Here is a 25,120-nt window from a genome sequence, read left to right on the forward strand (position 1 = left end):
ATCCACCTGAACCAAACGTGTTGCAGGTGCCAATATATGCTAATGCTGGGGAAAAAAAGCAAACAACCCGACACGACATAAAACAAAACAAAAACAGGAAAACAGGGACGAAGAAAAGAAAAGCAGCCCGAGGAGAGAGAACATCGCGTCTCACTCGAGGTCTAACGGCCCGCTGCAGTCTGGCGTCGTCTCCGGTTCGTGCGAGCGCAGAAAGTGGAAACATACCAGCGGAGATTTGCGTGTTTAATCCGCGCACAGGTAAACGGACTAGCGTGTTGTGCAGCTCACGCCTGCGGGTGTGTGGTGCTGGTTTTGGAAGGCGTGGGGGTGGAGGGGGTGGGGTAATTATGTGCATCGTTTCAGAACGACTCTGTCTTGACGAGCGATCTCTACCGAGTGACAGTCGACACGTGTTTGTTTTCAGTGATTATTTAACCTTTTGAAAGGGGAGGAATGTTTAATCCTCTTTGGAAAACAATCGCAGAAGTGAGCCTCTCCCCAACACCCAGGGCAAGCTTACCCCGCAAAGCCCCCCCCCCCCCCCCTCTCTCTCTCTCTCTCTCTCTCTCTCTCTCTCTCTCTCTCTCTCTCTCTCTCTCTCTCTCTCTCTCTCTCTCTCTCTCTCTCTCTCTCTCCCAACCGATAAGCGAGCGGTTATAAAACACCAGACCGCCACGCTGTTGCAGCTGTGTGTGTGTTCGGTTTCTCCCCTTTATCATTGTCTGCTCCGATAGGCTTCGGGACAAAGAAAACATTCCCAGTGAAAAACCCGGTCAGATCTCTATCTATCTATTACACAGCGCTGCAGCATGACTCCACAGAGCAAAGCCACCCCTGTTCACCAAAAATGCCATTCCCATTGCTCATCCTTTGTCTATTTTTCTATTGCTATATATTTTATGGCCTCGGCGCAGCGACTCCTGTTGTCCCGCGCGTCGGTAGATCAAGCCTATCAGGGCCATGGGTCTGTCGCTGGATTCGCACTATACATCTGCTCACTCGGCAGCCAAAGGGAAAGGTCAGAGCAGGGGAGAAACACATCTTAAAAGTGTTAGTGAGCCGACAGGGGCCTTTTCCTCCCACACAGCATCCTCGGTGTAAAAACAATTTATGTAATGGAGTGATGCAGCAGTTTCGGGAAACTTTCCTGGACAGGTCAATTCCTGCTCTGTTGAAACCAGCTGCAGGGTTATTCAAGTGAACACCACTTTCTTTACTTAACCGAGAGGGAGAGAGAGAGAGAGAGAGGGAGGGAGAAAGAAAATTGAGTGACAGATCAAACAGAAAGGGCAAGGCTTTGCACAACTCTGTGGGCCACTTCCTCTCCGCCACGTTACAAAATCCCTGTCTTCCACTGCTCGGCCTTCAACACCCAAACTGCTCTCTCTAAGACTCTAGCGAGAAACCACACGCTCGCAAACACTGATTAGTTTCTTTGCTTATTTGTGGCTTCAGCCAAAACTCGGTGGAATCTGGGAACGCTGGGCCCGAGTCAAATATTCATAATTTCCAGACTCGTCTTGTCCTCCACGCGGGCCCTCCCAGTTCAGTTCCAGCTCGTCATCATCCCATTCCCAACCCTGCTCGGGCATGAACTGCGGAGTTCACGAGCATCCAGCTCGGGCCTGACCCCTGAACGCACGCACGCGCGAGAGAGAGAGCGCCGCCCAGGACCGATACATGCTTATGCAAGCTGAACACCAGGTCCAGATAGAAAAGCACAGCAAGCAGAAACCAAACATGCTTGGCAGTGCAAATAACACATCCCTTTTTGAACTTTCCAAACAGACTCGGAGTCGGCACGGCATGGACAGAACTCGCCTCGCCACGTATAGGGCTTGCTTCAGCAAACAGCGGCGGAGGTGTCTGGGGGGAGAGTAGGGATGGGTATTGATAAGTTTTTATCAATATCGATGGCATTATCGATTCTGCCTATCAATCCAATTCCTTATCAATTCTCTTATCGATTCCCAAAAAAATGTAGGTGCTCCCACATTTTTCATTGCATCGCCTTTAACGCCAAAAGGTCACCTTTTATCGCTCTCCTTTCATATAATGTGAATGATTTTTTAACAATAAGGCGTAGAAAAAGCTTGTCTTTATTTAAAACACAATAAGGAATATACATATTCTTTATAAAGAATTATAAAGATGTATAGCCTACAGTGTATATATATATAATATAATATAATTCTTTATATATTCTAATCTATAGCCTACTGCTGACATTTTTCTGATAGTCATGACATTCATGACTATTCATATTACAACTCTGCCTCTTTAATTCAGCTGTCGGCTTGAAGCCTCAAATTGTAAACAAAGTAGCATAGTTGGCTAGCTTATTATAGTCTACTGGTTGGACTGTTCAGTTTCCCCACGTGTGTTTAAGTTGCAAGGTAGGCTAATACTTTGTCTCCTTGGGACAGGCCCTTTTGAGTCTTAGAGTTGGAAAACATTGAGATGATCAGTCAACTTGAATGCAAGAGTTTGAATCAAATTTGTGCAGTAGCCTACGCTATGATGCTAACCGAAATTAATTATAATGTCGCTAGTTGTCTTCTATGCGTCATTGCTTTCACGATTGTGAATGTGCATGTCGAGGGGCGGGTGTCGCGCACGAGAGAGGGAGAGGGAGAGAGAGCGGGCCAAGGGGGTTACTTATATACAGTTTGGCAAGGTTGCACGCATAGTCTACAATTAAAACTCGTGAAGGAAACGTATGTTTTCACCCGAGCAGCGTCAGGTGCACCTAGAATTATTTTCAGGCACACTCTTAAACATTTTGGGCGCATATGCACTCTGGAGCCCTGGACCGGGCAACGTTAGCACCCCTCCGTAGTCTGTCAAACACATGAATATATACTTTTTTGATCCCGTGAGGGAAATTCAGTTCTCTGCATTTAACCCAATTTAACCGAATTAGTGAACACACAGCACACACATGACACTCTTGGAGCTTAATCCCATGCTTCACGGACAAATGTTTTAACATATTGCTGGTATTACTACCCTTACACGATTTGACTTGTAGTAGGCTATGAGTCGTCGCAGAGGGCGTGTAGTAACACAAAATTTCAGGAAAACTGGAAAAGGTCCGACGTCATGCAGGCTGAGGGAATCGTTAAGGGAATCGATAACAAAAAAGATGTACGATGTCGATGGAATTGATAAGTTAAACCCGGTTCCAAGACGGAACCGGTTACCGATGCCCAACCCTAGGGGAGAGCGTGACTGATTGACTGACCTTGAACTTTGACCTGGTTGGAGGCGCAGGCGGGGCAGGGCAGCACGTCGAACTCCTCGGCCTGGTGCATGGAGTAGTCGGTGCTGGCCACCACCAGGCGGTCGCCGGCCCTCCAGCCCCGGGCCTCGTCGGCCAGCTCCAGGATGCTGGAGTTGGACAGCATGTCCACCGTGATGGACGCCTGTGGGCGAACTGCGGAGAGAGGGGAACAAGAAAAATGTCAGCTGATGACACAGAGCGAGAGAGCAAGAGAGAGAGAGAGAGAGAGAGAGAGAGAGAGAGAGAGAGGCAAAAACTAAACACTGAATTCCGAGGAACCTGCCATAAATGTGATCCTCGGAATAATCATCCAGAGGCCAATTAGCCGTGAATCAGCAGTTACTAGGCAACTGCTGAAAGTCTGCTTTCAAAACATAGCCAAAATATGAGGTGGGAGACAGCTGAACTCTATAGTGCACATGGCTTCCAAGCTGCCATAATCCCCAGTCATTGTTGTGTGATGGAGCTCTAATTTACAACAATAAGCACATACATCATTCATATAATTCACTGTCAACAGGAAGAAAAAGCACGAGTGATGTAGCAAAAAAAAAAAGCATTTCTGTCTTTCTGTGTGTGACAGACAAGCCGCGTGTTGACGCAGGCTCTGTGACAGATGGTGGGAGACTGAGGAACCGATGCGGTGACTCCTGGAGTCTCCACAGGATGGCACTGGCTGAGACGCAGACGGCAAGAAAAAAAAAATTAACTCGTGATCACTGGAGGGCCGAGATAAAACTAATGTTCAGAAGGTCTCAGCAGATTAACTGCCGCCGGTGGGAGGCCGGGAATCCAATAAGGGCACCAGTTGCAGTCTCAGGACGGCACGCCACCCTCCCTCCCCACGTCTCCCTCTACAATAAATACTATGCGACGTGCCAATGAAAACACTCAATTTTTCAAAAAGAATTTCTCAAGGCTTTTGTGTAGTTTGTGTTGGTGGTTAAAGTCAGTAGAGTAACGGGTGGATCTCATGGGGCCACTGGTCCAGCTGGCGGAGAGGACGCAAACACAGCTGAGTCGGACGACGGAGCGAGTGAACAGGAATCCCACAGATGAGCGCAGGAGAATAGAAGGAGGAGGAGGAGGAGGAGGAGGAGGTGGAGGTTGTGGGTGGCCAGTGGTGGAAAACTCACATACAGTACAGTAGCTGATGAGATTAACAGATGCTTGTGTGTGACATGTGATTAGATTAGTAGGAGCATGTGAGGCGAAGGAGAAACGTGGACAAAAAAAAGCCTTCTGTTGGATGTTTCCTGTACAACCTCCCATAAATAATAGTCAAAGCGGTGGTCAAATATTTCAAAACAGCAAAGCATAAAGCATTGAGTTTTATTGCTGGAGCGGGTGAGCACATGAGACAGGAGGAGAGAGAGAAACAGAGAGAGAGAGAGAGAGAGAGAAAGAAAGAGAGAGTGGTGGTCATGCAAGGAGTGCTGTAGGTTGCTCTGCTTCCACTCAATGGACACAGAGGGAAACCGCACACCCAGAACTAACCAAAACCACTAAACATGGCTACCCTCCGAATCTCCTCTCTGAGAGCCGTCGTAAAAGCAAGGCTTTTGGGGCTTCTGACAAAATTCCTTTGCTGTTTTGGGTGCTTAAAGAGGATTTTGTCATCGCCCCGAGGTTCCCCAAAACATGACCCACCTGTCTGTGTAAACACGGACTTCTCTTTCTTCTCCTCATCCGTGAGCTAGTCCTAAAACACATGGCTGCCCTGACTGCCTCAACCTGCTGTACGCTTGTACCTGACTTCCTTAGCATTGTGCGATGCGATGTTATCACATCCTCTTGGCTAATTTCAGCTCTCAGAAGGTCAGGACCTCGTGCGGGTTCCCGCCTCCCCCTGCAGCAGAACAACCTGACTAAGCTGGATTATGCTCCTCCAGGGATGCTTGTCATTCCAGGGCGCCAACGTTGACTTGTTAGCGTGTCTATCAACATGTTGGCACCCTCTCTGCCCTTACAGCGCTAGCCTTTTGTCCTCCCACCGCTCCCCCCCCAAGGATGGAGGAGCCTGAACTCCTCGCCACCTCCACACGCATGCCATGTTACCCAGACCGCAGATATGTGTCTTCACGCGAAGGGCGGGGGGTGTTGGGGTATGGGCGAGGGAGTTGGGTGGAGGGTTGGGTGGAGGGTTGGATGGGTGTGTGTGTGTGTGTGTGTGTTGGGGGGGGGGATGTTGTTATGCAGGGAGACATGCAATCCACGTGACGAGGCGCGTCTGGCAAGCCCAGGCAGAGGAGAGAGAGAGAGAGAGAGAGAGAGAGAGAGAGAGAGAGAGAGAGAGAGAGAGAGAGAGAGAGAGAGAGAGAGAGAGAGAGAAAGAAAGAGAAAGCGTGAGCAGGCCAAGTTTCCAAACCTCAGAATTCACCCTCTCCAACATTCCCACCTCCCCGTCCCGCACCTCCTCAGCCAATGCAAATTTCTCTGATTACAGCCCTACACAAACGTAAAGTGGCTGAGACAGATGGAGCGTGGCGCTAGTCACCGCCGCGGAGACTGCGGAGGGCCGCCGCATTCCACACATACCCAGCTTCCCGCACAGAAAGCGCACTCTGTAGTTGTGGCAGACGCCGTCGAGCTGGTCCTTGTTCAGGCACACGAAGCCGTAGTTCCTGTCGTTCTTGGAGAAGATCTCGCCCGTCATGTTCGCCGGGATGCCGTCATGGGTCTCGGCCTGCATCAGAGAGAGAGAGAGAGAGAGGGTGATCGAGGGCAGAGGGTCAAACGCTCGTCACAAGTTCGCTCTGAAGTTGACCGCAAGGATCGCAGGCAATATTGGGCGAATCATAATCTGTGTAAATCAAACATTGTGGTCAACCCATCCGACTCATACTCTGTGTAAATCAACCCATCCCGACTGATTGAGTGTCTGACTCCTCAACTTAAATGAGAATGGCTTAACTCTGGGAGATGGGAGGCTGTGCTGGGTTGATGGCATAAACAAAATGTGGGTCACAGGCGTGGCAGAACTGCGATCTAGGTCAACGTTTTTGTTTAAACATACTGCTTTTAAATGCGCCTGACGGCTACATACTTGCCATTGTTTTTCTCGCTGTTTGTTTGTTTCTGCATATGTAATAGTACACTCTGTGCCTTCTCCCTGTGTGTGTGTGTGTGTGTGTGTGTGTGTGTGTGTGTGTGTGTGTGTGTACCTCCATGTCCATTGGGTTGCTGCAGAGTCGCTCGGGGAAAGCCTTGTGGAGATCAGAGAGCTTCTCCCAGTCTCCAGAGCCTCTTTCATCATCCCGGTCGAACCACTCGGTCCACTCCGCCTCTGCAGGGTACATAACGCACCACATAAGAGAACACACACACACACACACACACACACACAGATACACAAGCAAACAACAACACAATGACACACGCACACACACACACACACACACACACACACACACACACACACACACAGTAACTCGCACACATGCACAAACGCACACACACACACACACACACACACACACACGCATGCATGCATGCATGCACACACAAGCATACTTGTACACAAACTCTCTTTCTCTCTCTCTCTCTCTCTCTCTCTCTCTCTCTCTCTCTCTCTCTCACACACACACACACACACATACACACCCACACATACACACACACACACACACACACACACCACCCACTGAGTTCAGTAAGCCCCTGTCTCTGCCCTGTCAGAGAGAGTCCACGTAGATATTAAACTAATTTACATCCAGAATTCAGCCTCTTTTCCATTCTGCCTGTCAGAAAGTATTTGCGGCCAAGTAATTGAGGAGCTTTCTCCCCGCATTATTTTCTGCCTGATGAGCTAGCGCCAACAGGGAATGCTGCTTGCTTTGTTCAGCTGTATTCAAATCAAATGCATTAAAACAGCAATGAAAGGCAAAGAGATAGAGAGAAAGAGCCTTGAATCAAGAGTAGCTCACCTCTTCTTTGATTACTAATAATCTCCAGCAGAGTTTGCCTCATTTCAGAGACGCTTTATGGTGATGATTATGCATTGCGTCCACTACAATAACCGGAGCTTCTCTACACTATGAGGGTCCATTGTGGGCTTAAGGCGGAGATTGGACACAAGCAAATGTCAATATAGACCCTTGAGAGAGACTGTCTGAAATCCTTGAAACACAATACATAATCCATATCATCTGTCACCCTCCAATGGCAAAAGCCTCTCTTTCAAGAACGCCATTATCTATAATTTACTGGGTTGGTTTGAAGTGTTAACGGTGCTGTATTTTTCCTGACCAGTGGTATAATGTAGAGGACCTGCATTATACCACTGGTCAGGAAAAATACAGCACCGTTAACACTTCAAACCAACCCAGTAAATTATAGATAATGGCGTTCTTGAAAGAGAGGCTTTTGCCATTGGAGGGTGACAGATGATATGGATTATGTATTGTGTTTCAAGGATTTCAGACATAAACTACCTAAGGCTCCTCCACCTGTAATGAAGGGATGCTGGAGGAGGACCAAGAGCTCTTCAAGCTGAGAGACTGTGGCTGAGATGGTGCTGGTTGAGTAAAGCCTACATGTACCTTACACTGACAAAATTTGGGAAAGATACTTGAAAGACTGTAGTCTTTTGAGTAAAGCTTTAATGAGGTGCATTAGTTACTGTAAAAGACTACAATCTTTCAAGAATCTTTCCCAAATCTTGTCAGTGTAAAGGCTGGCTTACATTGCACGATTTTGGTCTGTTTTAACAGTCGGCGACTACTTTTCCAAAATCGGGCGGAAATCTTGCCAGTTGTACTAGAATCTCGGCGCGCTCCCGTCATCTACATCGTTTAGTGTAAGGTGCCAATCTTAGCGGTTTTAAGTCCGTCGGAGTCAGTCTTTTTCTAGTTTTGCCGTTACGACAATATCAAACATGTTTGATATTATCGTAAGTCTTTTCAGTCGTGGCTCATGCAAATAGTGACGTGAACATTAAAAACCAATAGTGACCTCGGTCGACGAACACGAAAACGGAAGGGGCAAAATAGGCGACAGCTGTAGCCTGTATGATTACTTGTTATTTCATTTCTTATAATTTATTAGTCGGCTATTCTACGTGACAGAACAACTCTATATCTGTTAGTGATGTCACACTATCAAACAATGCTGCAGAAACGCGAAAAAATTACTTTGATATGAGTAGCCTATCATGTGAGTTCCTGTTGATGATGACGTATAGCCTAGTGCACGATGGAAATAATTTGAAGGAATCTAGCAGCAGTCTTGTAAATAGTGACCACAGTCTTTGCAAAATCCTAATCTGAGACTGGCCTGTGACTAGTCTGTGACTAAAAACTCAATGAATTGTCTTTAGATGTGAGAGGGTCTGAGACTGTAGTCTTTCAAAAATCTTTTCCAAATCTTTGCAAAGTCTGGCAATGTAAGGTAGGCTTTAGGTAGGCTTTAGTCGAGAAGAGTTGGCTGTTTATTTACCTTGGACCCACTGGCTGGAGGTGGTAACAGTGAAGTGTTCGCTGTAGCCTGTCTGGAAGATCTTGGAGCTCTTGGCCTCCGAGGACGCCTTGGTGCCTGTGGCAGAGGAGTACACAAACACACACACGCACACATGCACACACACACGCACACACACGCACACACACACACACACACACACACAGTGGGGTGTGAGAGGCGCAGTACATCTGCCTCAGCATATTTGGACCGATCTCTTGGCCCCACAGAGGATGTGTCATATTTGCCTTCTGACACTGTGCAAACAGAGGCGATTAGGGGCCTCACCTTGATAGATGGCACGGTCCTCGACGGCAGCGGATGGATCTCCTTTCACTGTGATGAAACTCCATGGATGACTGTAAGTATCAGAGGGAGAGAGAGAGAGAGAGAGAGAGAGAGAGAGAGAGAGAGAGAGAGAGAGAGAGAGAGAGAGAGAGAGAGGGGAGGGAGAGGGAGAGAGATAGAGAAAGAGAGAGAGAGAGAGGGGGGGAGAATAAGAGAGATAGTGAGAGGGAGAGAGAGATAGAGAGGGATGGGGGGTAAGAAGGGTAGATGGGATTGACAGAGAGAGTATAGAGGAGACAGACAGGGAGAGACAGAGATGTCTCTATTAAATAAACATTCTGACACTCAGCTCTGTAAATGATGTTGACACAAGGTGTGATTGGCGGCCAGAGAGGTACTCAAGGCAGCCTGGGTAATTACAGTTAGGGAGCGACTACCATCAGCCACACATTGATCGGGGACCTCCAGTGAGGAGACAGCCTGACAACGCCATCAGGTCGCTCTGGCATTCCGACCTGTTCCGACTGTCAGCCAGGAAAATCAGGAGGATGAGTCAGGATCTCCCGGCTGACACTCGGAGACTGACGCCGTGGCACTGTGATACGCTTCGGATCTGAGCAGGCAACAGCATGCTTAACAAGCAGAGCCTCCGCCCCCAGATAGGTCTTAAAAAGATGAGCTATGTGCATGCAAATACGCCTTGTGCCAAACGCATTCACATTCATCTGCATCTGCCTGCCATTTACTTCATGATTACTGGCTAATAAAAGCTATCCCCAAGGCACCAGGGGTAATTTTCAGACTTTAAGTGTGATTTGGTGAGGCTGTGTAGCGCGGTGGGTGACATGAGACACTCCCCTTTCACCCCCAAGGTCCTAGTTCCCTCCGTCATGTGGAGAAGCCATGTGGAAATATTTTAATGTGAATGTTTGTCAACTTTTATCCCCCCCCCCAAACCCGAGCAAGACGAGACCCGTTGGCCACCGCTGACTCGGCTAGCCGCTCCACAGAAGCAGTCCCAGAATTTACATGAAAATCCAGCCAGTCACGGAAGGGCTACCGCTACCGCGGCCGAGAGGTCCAGGGACAGAAGAGATAATTGTGACCCTCGACAGCTCGGCGCACGCTTCTGCTGTGAACCCCCGAGATCATAATTATCTAAACCAGTGGAATTCTGACAGTGACTTCAGCGCATTCCACTGAGAAGGCACAAGCCTGGGGTGTGGATGAGTTTAGCCCAAATTAAAGAAATTGTTCCAGACTTATGTCATGCGGGCGTGCAGAAGGTGAGCCTGCTTTTCTGGTGAGCTGCCATGTCGCATGCTTTATTGACCTTAATGCTTAATCCGAACACGAGTCATTTTTCAAGTGTCTGCGACCGAGGGGATGCAATGGAAAGACTCGGTCGGACAGAGCAGGATTTGGCCCGCCGAAAGGCAAATCGATACTCGGAGAGTAAATCTGGGGTTGAGGGGGAGAGAGAGAGCCATCTTTCAGCAGGGGATAAATCAAGTTTGGAAAACCTCAAAGTTATTTTGCACCGCTGTCCTAAGACAGCTTTGGACATTTCGGGGGTGGGGGGGGTGGGGGATCATCTGCTTGATCTATCATGGCTGTTTTCCCGTTCATGCTCAACTAGGGTCCAAGAGAGAGAGAGAGAGAGAGACTGAGAGAGAGAGAGAGAGAGAAAGACAGAAAGAGACAAGTACCGGAATCCCAGCCGAGTGAGCTCCCGGCTGCCTAATTTGTTGAGCGCCTTCTTGGCCGTGTCCTCCAGGTTGTTGGAGCCCTCGTCGTTGACCACCATGGCGAGAATCATGCCGTCCTCCACGGCCGCCACGTACTGAGCCAGCCGCCGGCTCTCGTCTTTGCTCCGGTACGTGTCAAACCTGCGGAGGCACCCCAGACAAGCACATCAATAAAGATTAGCGTGCAGAGGAAACTTAAGATGACCACATCAAGGGGGAAGGGTGGGCATGGATCACTTAAACCCATTCAATGAAAACACACAAATCCTCTCAGAAATGTAAACAGTGTACAATCAAGATTAATAATGCCCTGCAGGTGATCCCGTTTTCAAAGCACAACAACATGAGGAAATTGGGGGATGGCAACGTGCTTTTATCTCATCAGTCTTCCTCTGTGGTTTGCAGATGCATCATGGGAGAGTTCTCACTGTGCGCACGAACCTGTCGTTGTGCAGCACGTTGCCAGTGCTGGGGTCGACGACGTGGACGATGATGCCTCTGTTCCCCCAGCCTCTCTCGAAGTGGTAGCTGTTCTCGTTGCCCTCGCCGGGGTGCAGTGTCTTGTTGAGGAACGTCCACGACAGCTTCTTGGCGCCGTGGATCTCCAGCTTGCCTCCCGTGCCCACGCCGAGGTACTTTCGCCCGAAGTAGCTGTGCCCGATGTCAGCATCGTCGGATCTGTTCAGTATCAGAGACAGGAGGCCGGCGTTATGACACCATGAATTATGAATCGCTCTCGCTCGCCGTCTGGCATGCCTAATTAAAGTCGGTGTTTGTCTTACCTCCCGAAGAGGGATACGGTGAGGCTGCCTTTATATGGGCAGTCTGGGCTGCCGATGTGCAGCTCTCCCTTGTTCCCAATGTGAATGTGTTTGGCCCGCAGCAAGATGGGTCGATTGGTGTCGGCAATTACAAGCTTTCCTGCAGAAAGAGAATGCTCCCATGACACAGCGGTCTCCGGGCTTTAGTGTTTTTCATGCAAGCGGCATCTCAGACTCTCTCCTTTTATGGGGGCGTGTTCTGGCTGACTACAGTCACCCACCAAAGCGAGCTGCTAGGGCTTTCTTTTCTTTCTTTTTCTTTTTTTTTGGTTTTACGAGCGCTGTGCTTCACGGTGGGGGAAATCCTCCTGACACGCGTTAGACGAGCCTGAGGTGATCTCGGATGAGTGATCTGCGCTTTGATTTAAGGGAACGCCGCGCGGCCCGACCACGTGGAGGACAGGGCGAGACATAGCTGACTGCTAATGGGAGGAGATAAATCCTTATGGCGGTTTAACAGTGAAGGACATGGCCGACAGAGGGGAAAAAAAGATGGCTTCTCTTACTTACCCCCGTTGAGGATCTCGATGGAGTGGACCGTTCCTGAGCTGGTGAGGAGGACTTTGCGGCCGTAACCGATGGTGACGCGATGAGCCTCGCTGTGGCCGGGTGTCCATGGCTGCAAGCCGGGCTCTCTGTCAGGACACACAGCTAGAGACACACACGCACGCACGCACACACACACACACACACACACACACACACACACACACACACACACACACACACACAAACAAAATGTCAACATTAACATACTCGACCACAGCCTGGCTTCTGCCAGACCACATCTTTAAAACAAGTTCCAATGTAGATGAAGGGAAACATCTCTGGCAAGCAGGCATGAAGAATTCATGAAAACACATCGTCGCAGACGCCGTTGTTTTTTTTGTTCTTTTTTGTCTCCGACACGGTTTGTTAGCTTTTGCTAGGAGTGGGAGCGGAGGTGGCGTGTGGGAGGCCTCAGCAGAAGCACACGTGTGTGCCAGACTGCCCGTTCACACAGCAACCAGGGACATCGTCTGCGGTGAATCGAGACAATCTGAGGTGGAAAACTACCCCAGACCCAGATGATGGTCTGGTTCCACTCTCAAATCAAGACAGACGGCACTGACCTCCTGACCCACCAGCTTTGTTTTCCATACAGACTGTTGTTTTTTTTTCTTTCTTTACTAATAATGACTTAAGTCTATGTCCTCTTCTCATTTCCACCAAGTCAACCTTTCCACAGCTCACCCCCTCAACTTCTCTTGCTAGCAAATAACTCTCTTGCACAAGCACGGGGTTGCCAAGTGCATTCTGAGTCAGTGGCTAAAATTCCCACGAAAAACAACTCTGAGCAACTGTAGTGTTTGGCCACAACGGCGCGGAAACACAACTCGGATCTCTCGTCTGTTTTTGTTTTGGTTTTGGGAGACAGACAAGGTGAACCCAGACTGAACTCCGAAACAGGTAAACCTTGAGTAGTCCGTGTACTGCAGACACAAACACCTCTGGGGACAAAACACATGTTGAAAACAAACAAAAACGCAGCATCAACCAAACAGAGAGAAAGAGAGGCTCTGATTACAATTACAATCCCATTAATTATCATGCTAATTTGGTAAATCTTCAAACCCTTCGTGTTTGGCCTGACTTCTTAGAGAAAGATTATGGCGGAAAAGGCAGTAATAAATACCAAGAGCTAGAATGCCATTCCAAATGTATTGTCTACAGACTCACAACAGACTCTGGCTCATATGCATACCGTCTCAGCAGGCATCTAACAAAGGGAATGAGACCACCAGCACCATTAGAATGCCACAACTGATTTGATTCAGTGAGCACAGGCATTTCTACATGCAAACAATCGTGCAGTTCCATTAAAAAGCATGCCGCATTTGCTTAGCTGCCTTGCAGCAAGAGAGAGCAGAACGAAGAGCCAAAGAGGAAAACAATAACAGAACAGAACCGTAGAACTTGTCAGCTCGATATTGAATTTTTCGCTTCCTTGTCCTTCGACCCACACTTGATCTTCGTGGAGGCAGTGGGCCCCAGTCATGTTTGCAATTAGACAAACGTAGCAAAATGTCCTGACAGACTTCTGTTTGCAATTACAATGAAACGGCCTTTTTTGTTTTTTTTCATCTTTTCCAAAGGACAAAAGCAAAAGGAGGGGGACTCTATTTATATGCGGCCCTATAAATATGAGGCAGTGTGCCACAGCTAAGTGTGGCCTCCATGCTTTGAGGTCAGCTCCTCCGCACTGGGGTAGAATTAAAGCAGGATCTGGAGGAGATGAGGCCACAGGCTCGGGAGCGGAGCCAGTGCTGCCGGGGCTAAAGTCAACAGGGGAGCCTCGCGCTGGCTGCTTTTCCCATACGTGGCAATAGCAGCAGCAGCAGCAGCAGCAGCAGCAGCAGTGGCAGATGAACCGGCACAGCGGAGCAGAGCTTAGCGTCGCGGTGACACGTAACCACCAGTAGACACACAAAAAAGCAGAGGCTGATTCCCAGCACTTAACTAGGAGCTCACACACACTCACACACACACACACACACACACACACACACACTCCCTCCTCTTATTTACTCCTCGCGCAAGCAGCACAACAAACCATCTATCAAGGAGGCAGAAATGCATTCTTCTCGAGTGTGGCGAACGGCCCTGTTTTGCCGGCTGCTGAGCGGTGAGAGAGAGAGCAGACTTAATAAGGACACTTGAGGACATGCAGGACACTCCAGGCTGCACCGCTTATTATATTTCTAAGGCCACGTATGCCATCTCGCATCGATCCCCTCCCCCCCACCCTCTGGCTGCACTAAGCTCCTATCTTGGTGAAATCAAAATGTAATAATAAAGCCTCTCTCCGAGCCCTTGCACTCTCGGGCGAAACAGACCCGAGGTCTTACGACTAGCAGACTGGCGCACCGTGGCCTGGCGCAACCCTGGCGCAACCCTGCCCCAACGTGCCCACTGCTGCCAGCTGCACCTACGTGGCTCCATTCACTTGGGTCTGTGCCAGCTGCAGGCCTGATAAAGCTGCTCCATCGGGCAGCTGCTCACTGGGTGTACTGTCTTTCCACTCCGAGCAGACACCCAGGGGAGGAGGAGGAGGAGGAGGAGGAGAAGGAGGAGGTGGAGGAGGAAACCGTCCCAGTGCCACATACACCCAAAATACCCCAGACACACGCACCCGCTTGCCAGCAGTTTTTCCCTGTAGTCACACAGAGGCAGCCCCTAATCCACATTAGCATTGATCTAATTATGCATGTGCCGTTCTCCCCACGGTGGCTTACCAGCCTGAGTGAAGGGCAGGGCGGGCAGGGTGGCGAGGAGGAGCAGCAGGACGACTCGGCTCTTCATCTTTCAGCTCCAGAGGTCTGGTCAGAACTGGAAGCTTCTCAAGGCACCTAGACCGAAAAAAAGAAAAAGAGAAAAGAGAAAAAGCGCTTGTGTGTGAGAGTGAGGAATGGAGTTAGGGACTTCAAGGAGGCGGCGGTGGCACTGTTTGCTTCAGGAAAAAAAAGAAGAACGCTGTTGTTGTAAAAACATTCAGAAAAAAAATGCACGCTCTGACTCTCTCGCTCTATTTCTCTCTCTCTCTCTTCTCTCTCTCTCTCTCTGGGGACAGACAGAGATTTGTGAGGGCTGCGTTTATAAAAAGATCAGGAAGCTACTTTGCCTATATCTGTAGAAATCTTTATGGGATTGCAAAATCCAACAGGGAAAAGGTTAAAAAAAAAAAAACACATGAGGCTAATAACAGCAGCCTTGTTCCCATTGCAGTTACATAAAACTTACATAAATGCTCGATTCACTTTCAGTTTGATATTTTGATGCAACCGGTGCCTGAGAGTAACTCTATGAAAATGTGTGCAAGAAAATCCACAGTATCCCTCGAGGAACACCATACAAGTGTTACCGGGGGCTGTGTGCTTGCACTAACATGATTAAAACCACCTCCCAGGGCCGGTCTTATCCGTCTCACCCAGGTGGTAATTACGGAACAGGTGTGAAATGTTCTGCAAGACTCCTCTCCCCGACCACAAACTGTCACCCGCACCACAGCTGAAGCGGCCGACTCATGAATTATGCATTTATTTGTACCACGGAACAGCTCATAATGTGGCAACATGTCATCCGGCGCAAGAGCAATTTGTGCATGGCAGTTAAAACCAAGGATGAAAGCCCTTAGGTAGTAAATCATCTTTCCTCACGGTCAGAAAAACAGAAGAGGAACGAAAAGAAAAACAGAAAAGAAAGAACAGACAGCAGTCAGGGCAGAGAATGTTTTTTATTGTGGATTTTTCCGTGCCGTACAGATGAAACCGAGTCCCTGAGGTCAGACGATGATGGGCAGCGGGTCCTTGAGGGAGAAGGGGTCCCGGCCGTCCCACACGCCTCCTCTTCTTCTCAGGGGAGCGATATCTCTGCTCGATTACCAGGAGCTTCTCGCTCTCTCTCTCTCTCTCCGTCTCTCTCTCTCTCTCTCTCTCTTCCCCCTTGCCAGGCCCCCACGCTACAGGGCATTCACTTCAGTCCTGCAAAACAAAGAGAGAATTATCATAGACGTCCACAGCCGGTACCTCTGTGTATTCAATTAGCTCAGGAAACGGTGATCTAGTAAATCACATGGCACTCACGCTAGGGCAAAAGAATGCCCTGACCTGGCACTGTGTGTGTGTGTGTGTGTGTGTGTGTGTGTGTGTGTGTGTGTGTGTGTGTGTGTGTGTGTGTGTGTGTACCCAGACTGGTAGCCCAGGGCATTTGATATAGGCAGCATACAGGAGGAAATGCTCTGTGTTGTTTGTTGTTGCTGGTGAGGTGAAGATGTGGCCTAATTCAAAAGCTTGCACATGATGACTCGTGAGAGTAATAAGACTCAACCCCTCCATCTAGATAGATAAATAACTAAATAAATCAACAAACAAACAAACAAACTAATAAACAAGCCTGCCTTGCCTGCTCTTGCCTGTGCCCCTGTCCATATTGGCAAGATGGGATTCTCATTACCGTTTGCCGCAGCTGGTAAATTGCACATATATTCTAGGTAGATCTTCTGCCAAATGATGATGATGATGATAAGATCTCTGACAGCAGAACAAAGGGCAGGCACTGATAGCAGAATGCACCTTAGGCGGGCGGGGGGCTATAGGGGGGGGCGGGCAGCATGTGAAAGGTGCTGTTCAAAGATGCCCTCCTGTTTTATGTTCACATCAAAGCTGAGCGGAAGTGCTGGGATACACTGAAGGCCAGCGTTGCATTATTAAAAGGGGAAATATGTTCTCCGCTTATGCTCAGCTTGAACTCTTCCCTGCGTCCTTGTTTTGTCTCTCTCTCTCTGTGTGTGTGTGTGTGTGTGTGTGTGTGTCATGCGCCGCGTCTGCACCGCGCGTCAGCGGTCAGCGTGCCGCCGTGCTCACATGTCTCGTCACACACACACACACACACACACAGACACAGAAGTGTTTGCTCAGTGGCGCAGGGCGGTCGGCCCGGTCACAGCGGCCCGTGTTATTGACGGAGCGCAGAGAGAGTGAGCTCAGCCCGTCAAAACTGCCCAGTCAGAGCGCTCAGCGGAATCCTGGGCCTCTGACCGAGAGATGCCTTCCAAAAAGCATGACATCATCTTTCCTGTGTGTGTGTGTGTGTGTGTGTTTGCGTGTTGGGGAGGAGGAGGGATGGGGGGCAGTTTGGGAAAGGCGGTGAGATAAAAGCGGCCTCTCACGGCGGACATGTCTCAGGAGCTGAGCGGCAGGCTGCTGATACTGACCTGTGCAGCGGGCAGAGAGAACTCGCCATCTGCCCAGATAAGCCACTTCCACCGCTCTCTCTCTCGCGCGCCTCTGTGCCAAAGCTCTCCCCCCCCGTCGCCATGACGAGAGACGAGTCGGCGGGGTCAGGGGTGATTCAAACAAGACATTTCTCACGTGAAACAGTTTCCCATGCGCTAGTGGCACATGACTCATCCAGACGCGCCCGCGTGCCAAAACACAACCAGTGGAGGCATTTATTTTGCAAGACTTCGCTTTTCGGTCAGTCCATTTAAAGCTTTCCAATAAAACCCCTCACAGCAAAAAAAAAATTAAGTGTCGCACACATATTTCAACACAGCCCCGATTTTTAACAGGAGCTCTCTAGCATGTTCCAAGCTAGCAGTTATGAGGAACTTTACAAGCTCGGCAGGCCAGTGAAAGCTTCGTAACACTGTGTGAAAACACCAGCGCCTCTGGAGGGACGTTAAACAGAACGTCTGAGGAGGGAGTTCCACTCTTGTTTCCTCTCCGCCGTGTCACAGCACACGTTATCTGACCTGTGCACTTCTGGAACCGCCGGCTTCTCAAGGGCGGCCCTCCTTGTCTTATATCTGGCTATTAATCTAAAAACGAGCGCGCGGGCCCGCTGCAAGTGTGTAATTATCGGAACCTGTAAAAGCATGAATTACAAGAGAGTGCAAGTGGAGACGCCCACAGCGGCAAGCTCTTCTCGCGGAGACGGGCAGGCGAGCGGGCGGGCGGGCGCGTGTGCGTGTGTGTGTGTGTGTGTGTGTGTGTGTGTGTGTGTGTGTGATTGGCGCCCCTCTTGAGGCACACGGGAGGAAAAAGGAGTAGCACGCAAGATACACATTACGGCTTTCGGGAGCAAGGAAAATTTCTGCTGACGTGACACACACGCCAAATAGAAGCCCTTAACCGTTTCCATATGGCCTGCAATAACACCCGAGCGCGCGCGCGCTCAAGACCTCCGCATCAGCTGGAAAAGAGGACCGGCCCTCCACTTCAGCCGCTCTCCATTTAAAGTCAAGTGACCTCTGAAGCAACCCTCACGGGATTCTACTTCCTGGGATGGCCCGCGAAAAAGATGTCCACTCCAGCGACATTAATTCATTCTATTTTTATTTATTTAATTTTTTTTTACAGCTCCTGATGGGGTCTCCTGCGGAGCTGACACCCTGGTGCGGGAGATTGTTTGGCCCGATAGCCGGCCTCGGATTACTCGCAGAAGGGGGAATGAGAGGCTCTCAGACGGCCATGTTGTTGAAACAGCTATTTTTACAGGCTCCTCCAGACGGTCTAATCCTGCCTTAGCATCCGCTGGCCTGCTGACAGAGGAGAACGCCTCGTCTGCTAACAGAGCGCATCACCCCCGGTGACCACAGGTGCTGGAGCCGGCGCTGGGGGAGAGAGAGAGGGGAGAGGAGCGCATTTAAGACACATCTGAATGGGCCCCCGAAAATAGAAACACCACTGCATGCATTTCACCATTCAATGAGCTTGCAGAAAAAAACAGGAATTGACCAGCGCTTCAATGATGGATAGAATTCAGAAAATTAAACACAGTCCACTCTGCGGTTCGTGAAAGGGAAACAAACACCCTCCAGCTCAATGCCCAATTCCAGCAACGTTTGCACACATCCACGGACAAAACCACAAAAGGCTGCATCCTCTGGCAAAACGCTGCAAGAGGTTTGAGCCCACTTTAACCAGGTAGGGGAGTGTGTGTGTGTGTGTGTGTGTGTGTGTGTGTGTGTGTGTGTGTGTGTGTGTGTGTGTGTGTGTGTGTGTGTGTGTGTGTGTCTGTGTGTGTGTGTGTGTGTCTGTAAAGTGGTTCAGACAGCAGGACTCAGGATACCTGCAGGAGAAACATACGAGTACAATGACGGCGAGGAGAAACCCTACGCTCAGTGCCGCGCCCATCTCCCAGGTGCCCTGACAGGGAACAGCCATTGTGCATCACCTTTGTCTGCGCTGTGTGACATTGTGTGCTCCACAGGTAGTTTGCTGCTGGTCCCTTTGTGCGAGAGCTTGTCAAAGGAACAAAAGGAGCTCGACTTCCAGGGATAAGCGAAACATATTTATTGCTTTCTTGATTTTGCTTCCCATTTCTATTCCTCATTGCCTGTGCTGCAACGCTACGATAAAGCAGATTAGCAGAAATGGAACTGGAAGGCTTCTCGTATAACGTGACGGTAAGACAAGGCCTTGGTGTAAAGTAAAAAAAGGCTGAAGCAGAGAGTCTGGGTGGCTTTCAAGGCAAACACAAAGAGCCCTACCCTTCAAATGAACTCCCCGGTGCCAGGGACCAACTATGCTGCTTTTTGCACATCAGAAGACACCCCCAAATCTCCCCGGCGGAAAGCGAACAGCCTTAGCAACCTTAGCAACGACGCCGGGGGAGCTTTCAGACCGACGCCTGTGAACAGCATCTTGACAATAGCAGAGCCCGCTCACCGAGAGCTCCGGCCAATTTGCTCGGTGGGATCAAGGAGCGCCCGCAAGGCCCCACGAGGTGCTAAAATAGAACTATATTGCGGCGACTCGCACCTTTTCGTGGCAGCGGAGGCAATATGCCTCGTCTAATAGAAAAATCTCCCGAGAATATGGGGGGGGGAGAATTAATAAGCTTTCCGAGTGAATCTCGGGCAGAAAAGTGCAGAGGAGATGGGCAGGTATTTATAGGTGTCAAACAGCAACAGCTGTCAGTGCTCATCAGGTGCTGTCATGTGGCATCCATGCAGATAAGAGATGAGAGTGGGCGCATCAGGGGGCAGGCAGGGCGGGCGCGAGGAGTGGAGCTCACAGGGCCAAGCTGGCAGACCCTTGGCCTGCTAATCAGGAAGGGAGTGGAGGGGCAGAGGAGTAGAGGGGAGGAGAGGAGAGGGAGGGGAGAAGAGAGGAGGAGAGGAGAGAGGAGGGGAGGAATGAGGAGGGGAGGAGAGGGGAGGGGAGGAGAGGAGGGGAGGAGAGGGCAGGGTGGAGAGGGTAGGGGAGGGGAGGAGAGGGGAGGAGTGGAGTGGGGAGGGAGGCCTCCTCTGCAAATGCTGGAGAAAGCCCAGATTCTTTTCAAGCAAAATAACAGTTTTTCTGCCTCCACCCCCTTCCTCCCACAAATGTACACACACGCACACACACGCACACACACACACAAACACGCATACTGTACATACTGTACATAGCGTGCTGGTAGCGTGCTGGGTTAGTGGTCCACCTGATACTGCAGGTAGTTGGAGTGAAAAGCAGTGGTTTCTGCACGCACATGTTCCCGTCGCCCGAGGGGAAAACAAGCTGGGGGCGATGCCTGACATGTCAGTCGCCTCACTGCAGGAGTACAAAAGACCCCGCACGCATGCATGCATGCTCAAACAGACACACACACACACACACACACACACACACAATCCCACATCACAGTCAATCACCCATTGACTCACCTACCCACATTCCCCCCCCACACACACAAACACACAAACACACACACACACACACACACATACACACACACGTGCATAAGACTCCAAGCCAAGCGGCAGGGGCTCACACCTGTCTGCCAGGACAGAAAAGGAGCGCGTCGTTATTTCTCGCGCTGCTGAGTATGGATTGAGAGCTTTCCCCGCCGCCTCCGCTGATAAGACACATCCAGGAGAGAGCGGCGAGCGGCGAGGGTTTAGGGAGGGCCCGCCCGTCCGCGCACGTCCGAGGGAGAAGATGCACTTTCACGAGACGCCTCGCTCCCCTTTAATCCCCCATCGTGATGAAACTCACGGGGAAGAGGCCAAATAAAAAGGGTTGGAAATTGCCTCATTATGCAATAGGAGAGCTGACAACAGTAAGGGCCCTCCAGCCAGAGGGGGGGAAAAAAAGACAAAGAAAAAAAAATGAGAGTAAGAAAAATGCTCAATTTGAGAAAGGGGGGCGTGGGGATGTGCGGGGGAGGGGGTGTAGACGGAGATAAAGTTAAAAAATGCAGCGGATGATGAAACTCACTCACATGGACCATGAGGGAATTTTGGAGTTGGCAAATTTCTGTCGAGCATTCACAAACAGGAGCAGATAAACTGGCCTTAGCTCTGGAATGCATTGCAAAAAAACTCACAGGGTGACTAATAGTGACCAAATGGTTTTGGGGTGATTCATATGACTTGACAGATGTCTGTAAAGCCTTTTGTTGTTGACAGATTGCGAGCAAACCTTCAGGCAGCTACTGTTTGCCTCAGACTGGTTTCAACAACCCCCTCCTCCCCCAACTCCCCCAGAACAGGATCTCTCAATTTCACATCAATTTCACGTTGCGCTCTCCGACCGAAAATCAGATGAAAGAGAAAGCGCTTTAATTACTTTTTCAATTAAACAGCGATTTCTCCAGGTTGCTCGGCAAGAATGGCAAACGCCGTGCTGTTTTGGGTTCCCTTGTGCGGGGGCACCGCGCAACAGATCATTATCACAGCGCTTTAGTGCGCAGAACTCGGCTGGACGAGAATCCAAAGCGAGTCGGAGACGCAGCGCTGGATATTAATCAGGCCCGAGTCCGAACACAGTCTCAGCCCCCATCAGATAGCATCTACTTGCACAATACAATCTATTACTCCTCTCTCCCTCTCTCTGAGGTTCTTGTCAGAGAATAATTGGGGGGGAGAGAGAGAGGGGGGGGGGGGCTGTGAAACCACATGGAAAAAATACAAATATTTTCTGTCTCATGTAACATGCAGGAGAGATAAATGTGGAGGGTGAATAAAAAGTTTGGCAAAGCACATAAATCTAAGAGGGTGAACGTGCGTGTGCATCCTCATCCTCACAGTGAAGGGCCTCACCAGAGCGAGTTCTTTATTATTAAGGCCATTTACCATCCTGCCACCGACTGGCCTATTCGGTCGCTTGTGGTTGGTTGGTTTGCATGTGGGCCCAGCTTCACTCTAGCAGGACCCCCTCGCCCCCCCACCGCCGCGTCTTTGAGATTAATACTTCACCCTGCACGAGTCGGAGTCCAACCAAAAAAAGAAAAAAAGGAAAAGGCTCACCTCACCCACCATTTCCTCATTGGCGAGTAAGATTTCAATTATTGTTTTGGACCGCGGTGAAATATTTCGAGAGCGGCCGCGCGCGCGCTGACAGGTGAGCGATGAGACGGGTTTCCCCGGAGACATGCTGGGTCATTAAGTGGCTGCCTTTCACCGAGGCACAGCAGGGATGTGAAGCAGCGGCCGGGGATCACACGCAGAGGAAGAGAGCAGAGTCTCTCCTCGGGCAAAAATAATGAGGCACATCACTCCTCAGTACAGATTGAAATATAAATGAGAAACTCAACTTTACTGCTATCTTGGTTATTTTTTTTTGTCTATAATCTCATCCAGTCACAGCACACACACTCACAATTATTACGTTAGTATTCACTAGTTTCTCTGTGTTTCACACAAACATTTTTACAACTTGATCTGTGAGCTTCCTGCTTATCGGAAGCTATCTGGGGGCTCCTGGTGAGCTCACACAAGCTGTTTGAGGCCGAGGTATGTTCCAGGGGCGATCTCCGTCATCGCGAGCATGATCTATCATTCACAATGACACCTGACACTTAGCGGAGTGGCTCGGAAACAGACACTGCGACTCGTCTGAAAACAGACGCTCTCAGGAGAACTTGCTCAAGACCCGCTGAAAGTTCCCTTCCCAGGGGCATGCTTAGTACTGATGGAACTCATCAAACAGGGCACAGCCAGGGCTTGGGAAACAGACTGCAGGTCCGGTGGGGACCGGCTGTCTGGGACTGGGAGTGGTACCACCCCTACCTCCTCGTCTCTCTCTCTCTCTATCTCTCTCTCTCTCTCTCTCTGTCTCTCTCTCTCTGTCTCTCTCTCTGCCACGTGTCTGGAGGAATCCAAAGAATGCTCCTCTGTACACTTTACTGGGACAAGAGAGACAAGCCGTAAAAATAGAGAGACTAATGGCTGTAATCAAACACTTCCTTGAACCCTGTTTGTCCAGACGGAGCACAATCAAATTAGGAGGAAACCGAATTCCTCGTCATTGTGTAATCAACATGGCCCTCAGACTGGAAAAGCAATGGGATGTCGAGTGAAAGACTCTTTTTTTTTATTTCTGCATTTGTCAGTAGACAGCGAATACAGAGTTGTGCAAATACCACAAGAGAGTCAGAGAGGAGGTCTTATCATCCCTCTTCATCTGATGGCTAAAAAAGATTTGAAAAAAAATATGTGCTTGAATTCTGCACAAACATCAGGATAAAGCTTGCATGCAAAAACTTCGGCATGACAGCCAAACAAATATATAAACAAATGATCTGATAAATTGCTCCTGACAATCAGGCATGCAGAACTGATGCATGGCACTGATAACTCTCCTGGAGAGCTCTGTGATGTTAATAGGTTCACCTAATTTCCATGTGCCATGCATCTTCGGGGCCCTTCAAAACTGTCTGCCATTTGCAAGTCCAATGTGAAGCATTAAACGGTTGGTTAGCTCGCTGTCCTAATGTGCAGTGAAGATGGAAATTCCACTCTTTCGAATTAATCTCGTTCGGATCTTCCTGTCTGACAGGTGTGTTGATCTTTAAACCTGTAATATGGCTGCGCTCCGAGACTAAGTACGTTGTATACATAATGCATAGGCGACGCACCAGGATGTGCCTCTGCGATGAGTACGAGTGTGCTTCTACAAGACACACACTTCAGCTAGTTTACTTTGGAGGAAATATGCTACCCAGTGGTTGGGCGGGCAGAGGAAGAAATAACCGGAGTGTTGACGCGTGTCGAGCACTCAAGCTGAATCTGCTATGAAATGTAGTTGTTGCCGAAAGTGCAAGTTCCAGTGATGACTATCACCCTGGATTTGTGATGTCCAACAAGGGGACTTATATCTGCCAATATCACATAATACGGCACCACCTACATCTTCTCTCTGCTGGATTCCGCTCAGGTGCTACAGTGTCAAGCGAAAGCCGATTATTCCGGTTGTCATAACACCCCCTCCCCCCCTCTGCCCCTCACCTCTCCCCCCTCCCCTCCTCCTGTTTCTCTGGAAAGAACATCCTGCCCAGCAACCAATTGGGGTCCATGATGGCTGCTGAAGGTATGTAGCGCTGTGGCGGTGGAGAAGCTGAGGTCTGCAATGTGATTGAAGTCCTTCAGATGCTTCGCCCCGGGCCCTGTGGAAATCTCATCTATCTCACCTTGAGATGTATCATGGGAATGTGCCCCTAAGCAGCATGGTACCTCACACACACACACGCACACACACACGCGAGCGCACACTAGCGTGCGCACACACACACACACATACACACTCTCTCTCTCTCTCTCTCTCTGACACACACACATATTCCTCCCACAGGATCCTGCCTGGACCCTCTGTTCTTCTCCTCTAGACATGAGCCCATCCAATCAAACTATGTAAATGAAATCCTGAAAGGATGGGGAGAGAGATGGTGAGAGAGTCCAAGATACTGGGAGAGGGGCATGAGAGAACTGAGGAGAAGAAGGCAAAGGCAAAGACGACTTCAATGCACACGTCCACAAAATTGTCTTGTTAATATCTGCGCACACACACACACACACACACACACACACACACATACTGTATGAGCTTTCATCTGTCATTCCTTTGACTGTTCTGACTTGCTCACTGATTACTGCAGCTTTTCATTGAAATGGGTGGGTGGGTCAACGTCTCAGCAGATAAATCATCCTCAAAGTTCCCAGACCGCCTTATATTATTTATTTTAAGTGTTGCTATTTTCAAAGCTCGGCCGCTCCAAAAAAA

At 49.6% G+C, this 25,120-nt stretch overlaps 1 protein-coding gene across 2 annotated transcripts in view; it reads right to left on the reverse strand.

Moving 5' to 3' along the window:
• cemip (cell migration inducing hyaluronidase 1) overlaps positions 1-25,120 on the reverse strand; it is a 68,579-nt gene that overhangs the window by 24,723 nt on the left and 18,736 nt on the right. The window contains exons 1-11 of one of the 2 annotated variants that reach the window (XM_062549393.1): positions 15,375-15,462; positions 14,870-14,983; positions 12,105-12,245; positions 11,556-11,694; positions 11,215-11,451; positions 10,735-10,914; positions 9,026-9,096; positions 8,720-8,815; positions 6,448-6,569; positions 5,822-5,969; positions 3,245-3,436 (exon numbers count right to left, since the gene is read on the reverse strand). In XM_062549393.1, coding sequence (XP_062405377.1) covers positions 3,245-3,436; positions 5,822-5,969; positions 6,448-6,569; positions 8,720-8,815; positions 9,026-9,096; positions 10,735-10,914; positions 11,215-11,451; positions 11,556-11,694; positions 12,105-12,245; positions 14,870-14,936 — 1,393 coding nt within the window. In that variant the 5' untranslated portion in view covers positions 14,937-14,983; positions 15,375-15,462. Of the gene's footprint in view, positions 1-3,244; positions 3,437-5,821; positions 5,970-6,447; positions 6,570-8,719; positions 8,816-9,025; positions 9,097-10,734; positions 10,915-11,214; positions 11,452-11,555; positions 11,695-12,104; positions 12,246-14,869; positions 14,984-15,374; positions 15,463-25,120 lie in introns of those variants that run through there. The other variant, XM_062549392.1, reaches the window with a different exon arrangement.

Source organism: Sardina pilchardus, chromosome 11, assembly GCF_963854185.1.
Source record: "Sardina pilchardus chromosome 11, fSarPil1.1, whole genome shotgun sequence".
Classification (NCBI taxonomy): Eukaryota; Metazoa; Chordata; class Actinopteri; order Clupeiformes; family Clupeidae; genus Sardina; species Sardina pilchardus.